Genomic DNA, 6,000 nt, shown 5'->3' on the forward strand with positions numbered 1-6,000 from the left:
TCTAATTGATTTATATCCATGTAGAGCTGGGAGAGATTGTTCCTTTCTGTCAGCTAACTGTCATTTTGGTTTGAACTTGTTAATAAACGAGTGAGTTCAGTGCTTCTTACTGAGACTGTAGGCAGCGACAGAGAAGAGACGGACATCAAACCAAGACCAGTGAGTCAGACGACATCAATATGTCTGCATGCATTCAATACTGCATACTGTGTGACCGTCATGCCAACGGTGAGGAGCAAACAAAAGCAACTCATACAGTCAAGACAATTTTTAAAATTGGATTCAGAAGAAATGACAAAAGAGGACCGTTACCTTTCTCTTGTTGTTGGGGCTCACGTACAAATAACTCAGTATCGTCTTTGCTCCTACTTTGTCATTCAGCTTCTGGTACGTTGCTCCGTAGTCTGTTGACCTGAAATTTAATCAGAAAGGTCTGATGAACACTTGGTGAATTACTTGCTGCAATTAAAAGACTCCTCTTGAGAATTCGGTGTTGGAGGGGAAAGAGCACAGACTTGATTAAGTCCCTTTTGTGCTCACAGCAACATGAACCCCAGCAGGACTATTACGGTCACTGCTGCTGTATTTATAATCCAGACATGGATTGCACCATTAATAACCCGATGTAGACATACTCGAGTAAATGCAGACACATGTCATCAGTACCACACAAGAGCTGACCACTGCTCCTGGTCATTTTGAAGATAGAAAAATGAACTGGATTATTTTTAACTGTCTTTTTCAATAATTAAAGCAAAATATGCACATTTTTATTTCAATCATTTGTCAACGGTCAATATAAAACCGACATCCACCGATCAAACCCCATAAAACCCAGAACCACATGCCTGCAGACCAGTCAGCAACCACAGATCACTAGGAAAAACAAGTATTGCTTGAAATCACAATGCCTAGAGACTGGTCAGTGATAACCACTGGTCACTAAGGAAGAATGAGACCATTCCCTGACCAGTAGTTGCTGGAAGTAGTTTCTTCTTGTTGGTAGGTGAAACTGGTTCAATTCAATTCAATTCAATTTTATTTATATAGCGCCAAATCACAACAAAGGTCGCCTCAAGGCGCTTCATAGATACAGAGAAAAACCCAACAATCATATGACCCCCTATGAGCAAGCACTTTGGCGACAGTGGGAAGGAAAAACTCCCTTTTAACAGGAAGAAACCTCCGGCAGAACCAGGCTCAGGGAGGGGCGGGGCCATCTGCTGTGATTGGTTGGGGTGAGAGAAGGAAGACAGGATAAAAGACATGCTGTGAAAGAGAGACAGAGATTAATAACAGATATGATTCAATACAGAGAGGTCTGTTAACACATAGTGAGTGAGAAAGGTGACTGGAAAGGAAAAACTCAATGCATCATGGGAATCCCCCGGCAGCCTACATCTATTGCAGCATAACTAAGGGAGGATTCAGGGTCACCTGGTCCAGCCCTAACTATATGCTTTAGCAAAAAGGAAAGTTTGAAGCCTAATCTTGAAAGTAGAGAGATTAGGTTGCAAAGAGGTATACAGTGCTTCACCAATAACCATCTTACGAATGCACTGGTGGCCTGCAGATTGCTGTAGTTGATGCAGTTTCCTGTACTTTGTTTGAAAGATGGTGTCATTTCTGCCAACTACTTGCGAAGCTGTAGTTAAACCATGAGGAGTGTGACACGAACTGAACACGGATACAGTTCAGCTTCAAAGCAAAAGTTGTGTCTTTTGAAACATGTTGGTTTCAGCCAAACTTTCACTCTGCAACATTCAACATTTCCGGTTTGCATCACACAAGTTTCACACGAGTTAGCAAGTGTTTGCTGACAAGTCGCCATCTTCCATGCAAACTACAGTTTACATCAGCAGTCTGCAAGCAACCAATGCAATTACAAGGAGGTTTATGGTGCAGCACAGTCCATGCTATTGATTTCACACATCCATCTAAACGCATCCACTCGCCAGCTGGTCAGAGAATACACACTTTTCCCTACCGATGGTCGGTTGACCGAGGTATTGCTGACCAGTCTCTAGACCTGTGTAATGAAACAGTGTGAGTAAATGCACACTGAAACCGTTCACTGACATTCTTGATGTCTTTCACAAAATGTGTGAACAACATTATACAAAAATCCGACATCGGAAAAACAAACAGACACACTGTAAACGTTCTTTCATGAATCTATGAATATCATTTAAAAATACAGTTTTTCACTTTTAAACTTTACTGATCGTGACTGTAATACACAATATCTTTGCCCGCCATGCTGAAAAAAGACAGTACAGGGAGTTTTTTATGATATTGGTGTAGAAATGTAAACAACGTAACTGTGCATGGGGATCTGAAAGCTTTAAAGCTTACGTGCTGCGCAATAATGTTTAATATTTAGTATTTACTGTTATATTCCCATATATCATCATGATGTTGTTTATTGTATTGCTCTCGTTTTCTTCTGCTTGTTTTCTTTTTTCTTTCTCAACAGGTGATCCAGGTGATCGTTATATGTATTTTTTTTTGTCTGCTTATTTAGTTGGTTTTTGCCCTTTGTCCCCATCCCTCTTCTCCGCTGTTTTTCCCCCTCTTCCTTTCTCCCTTTTCTTTTCCTCATTCAAGTCTGTCCTGTATCCAGCAAGTGAAAATAAAAAAATAAAATAAACAATAAAAGGTGAATCAAATAGACCATTATGGCTGGGATGGTCAATTTGGTAAAGTAAATCCGTTGGGCATCTTTCTTCGCCTTTAGACAATAATTCTGATGGCAAAAGAACCAAACGGGACAGGCAAAAAAAAAAGAAAAAGAAAAAGAAAGCTTTAAAGCAGCCACCTGAAGACGAAAGCAACAAAGATAAGAACAAAGAACAAAGAACAAAGATAAATTTGTGCATCAGAAAGCGAGAATGTAAAACAATGCTTTGCTAAAGGCTAAAGCGTGTCTCCATAAAGCCTTTATGGAGTGTTTTCTATGCAGTTTAAATATATTTTATTCTCTTTTAACTACTTCCATGGATGTATTACATATACCGTACAGACGAGACCACACTACACTTCAAACTTTAGCCCTCACACTTCAAAAAACATTCCCATTATATACTAAAACAATCATAAACACACACTGTTAAAGGAGCTTGCAAAGAAAAGCGTCTGGACTTCTTTAAGTTACTTGAAGACGTTTCACCTTCATCCGAGATGCTTCTTCAGTTCTAAGGTCAAATGGTGGAGAGTCCCAGATTTAAACCTAGTGGGAGTTTCCCCCCACAGAGGGACAAAAGGACCCCCTGATGATCCTCTAATCGCCTGAGCCAAGGTGTGAAACTGGGTGTGGGTCCCAATCAGCCAGAGTTTCGGGTGAGCTCATTGGGACCCACACCCAGTTTCACACCTTGGCCTCCCAAGAAAGTCTGCTACAGTAGCAAATGAAAACTCAGAAGAAAAACATACACGCCACGATGCAGACGCATAGAAGTTGCTTTCTCTCATGCGTGAGCTTCAGTCTGCAATCATCCGCGTACTTGACGATAATATTTATATCCAACAGCCATCAACTGCACTTCGCCCTTAGATGTTTTTTTTACCACTGCGCTCTGAGAGTCACACCAGGAAGACGGCTTTAGAGCTCACTGCGACGTGGCTCTTTCTGTCACTCTGCACCGTGTAGTATACTGTATATGTATACAACACTTCAGTGCAGTGCATCTCTAATGAAGTGCAGACAAACCTGCAGGCCCAGGAGTGCTTTATTCAAGAGGTATTGCATTTAAAATATAGCTCTTTAAAAAGGGCTGTTGAACATGTTCGTCTATTCAGATGAAATGAGGCTGGTTTCAACATCCGACCGTCTGATATCCTTACCAGATTTTTACTTTTATTTAGTCCACCATCATCTATCCCTGCACAAACAATACACAGTGGGTAAAATAAGTATTGAACACCAATTCTCTAAGTAAATATATTTCTTAAAGGTGCGAGTATCGTGAAATTTTCCCTAGATGTCGGCAACAACGCTCCAATCCGAGCCCGTTCTCACTCCCGAGGCGTAACATGCGGACGTTTTGTCACGTCCCGCGGCGTTCCTGATGAACGCAAAAGGAGACCTTCGGCGTTCTTATAGTACGCGGCGGGTTATGGCCGAAATCCAGTGCAATGACGCTCCCGCGGTAATAGACGTTCCAGCCCTGTATTCCAGCCCTAAACCTAACCTTATCCCTAGCCCTAACCATAACCTTTTTCCTGAGGCTAACCAGGAGTTTAATGATGTTAAATAGCGTGTTTCTAAGCGATTTGAAGAAAAAGAGCGAAGATGTGTAGATTGAGTCCATATGGTTCTCATTTTTCCTCATTTTTCCGAGGTCGTCATTCAGGAACGTGGTGGGTAGCCGAAAACGTAATATGTTGACGATTTGTCACCTAGCGTGAACCATAGATGTTTATATAATATGAATATTTCTCATGAATAATGAGAAAGGGGGGAAATACTGAACACACGAAGAAAGGGAAGTGCAAAAAAGCCCGGAGAGTCATGACATGAGCGAGATCTATCAGTAATTAGAAAGTAATCCTGACACTTAGTGCAAATAATCGGCCCGGCCAATCATCTGACCTGAATCCATCGGAAAATCTAGAAAAGACCAAAACTCAGAGTCCATAGAAGGGTTGTTGTAGCTTAATTTATGGACATCTCTGTGCGCGTGTGGATTGGCTGGGTCGTTGCTGATATCTGATGGGAATTTAATGTCGAGAGCACCTTTAGAAATATAGTTGCTTTCAAAACTGGCGACACGTTCAATGCTTATTTTACCTGGGTAATAATTTGAAATAAATTGTAAATTTTGGATGTGTGTAAGACAGTCCCACTACAGTTTTGAGCGTTTAATTGGTTGTTAATTCAGAATCCGGGGCTGTACACTCCAGATAACAACACTTTGATGTTAATCTCACTGGTCCCTGTTAAGAGCAGGCTAGCATTGACGTTAGCTGATCCTGAACACTCCAGAGAGGGATGTTACGTGTAGTTTTAGACATTTTTATGCACAGATATATGATTCGTAAAGCTGGACTTAAATAATTAAGCGTAAATAATCACTATTTATGAACACATTTGATCAAATTGCTTTGTATAGACTCTGTGAGTTATACACAAATCACTGCACATATTTGTGAATCTTAGTTTATATGCTTGTGGATCATATTATATGCATTCATAACACTTTTGAGCAAATTTCTCTCCATATTTAATGAGCTAAAGGGGAAGTTATCTTAAAGAGTAACAGCAGCTGTGTGTGACAGACACTGGAAACAGTCACTCCTTATTCTGCATATAGTAACTCAGTAGCACTACGGCTGAAAAACTATGTTTTCAACCTCATTTGCACTTCAGTTACCACGGAAACAGTAACATCTAATTAAGCTGTAAACACACAAACACGCAGCGGTGTGAGGATTACACATCATTATTACATCGCCACTACCACGTGACGTTTTGCCTCGTGCCTTTACTATCCCGGCACAGAAAAGTCAGAAAATACTCACTGATGTTCACATGACTATTGCTCAGAAGTCTCTCGAGAGACGAGAAACTGCAACTTCCAGCTCGTAAAAAAATATCAAGACCTTCAAATTCCCACTAATACTTGTAACTATGGTAAGAACTAAAAATACAGTCTTGGAACAGAATTCAGTGGTTTGAAGCAAACCTGCTGCACAACCTTGTGTATAAATACTGCGTGACTTATTAGGCATAATTTAGAAGCCATAGTTTCTTATTATAAGATCTGAAAGTAGCAGAAATGAGGACGAGATAATGCTGAGCACTCTCACACTGTTACGTGCAGGCTAATGGGGCAAGAACAGGAAGAGGAAGGCTCCCAAACTTGATTGAGAATCATCAGGTTATGAGATTTTATCAGTTACAAAGTAATGCAGGTATGCTTATCAGTATATCAAGGGGATATTGTTAATCTGTGGCTCACAAAATATAGCTCAAAGCTTACACTGCTGCTTACAGCTGGG

General features: G+C 40.6%; 1 protein-coding gene across 7 annotated transcripts in view; it reads right to left on the bottom strand.

Annotated features, from left to right (window-relative positions):
* Positions 1 to 6,000, bottom strand: part of sorcs1 (sortilin-related VPS10 domain containing receptor 1) — a 222,227-nt gene that overhangs the window by 101,314 nt on the left and 114,913 nt on the right. For all 7 annotated transcript variants that reach the window (XR_014874426.1, XR_014874427.1, XM_085161983.1 and 4 more), the window contains exon 3: positions 313 to 412. Coding sequence is in view for 5 of the 7 variants with exons in the window: in XM_085161983.1 (XP_085018109.1) it covers positions 313 to 412 (100 nt within the window). In the remaining 2 variants the exon portion in view is untranslated. The remainder of the gene's footprint in view (positions 1 to 312; positions 413 to 6,000) is intronic.

Source organism: Neolamprologus multifasciatus, chromosome 6, assembly GCF_963576455.1.
Source record: "Neolamprologus multifasciatus chromosome 6, fNeoMul1.2, whole genome shotgun sequence".
NCBI classification, from domain to species: Eukaryota; Metazoa; Chordata; class Actinopteri; order Cichliformes; family Cichlidae; genus Neolamprologus; species Neolamprologus multifasciatus.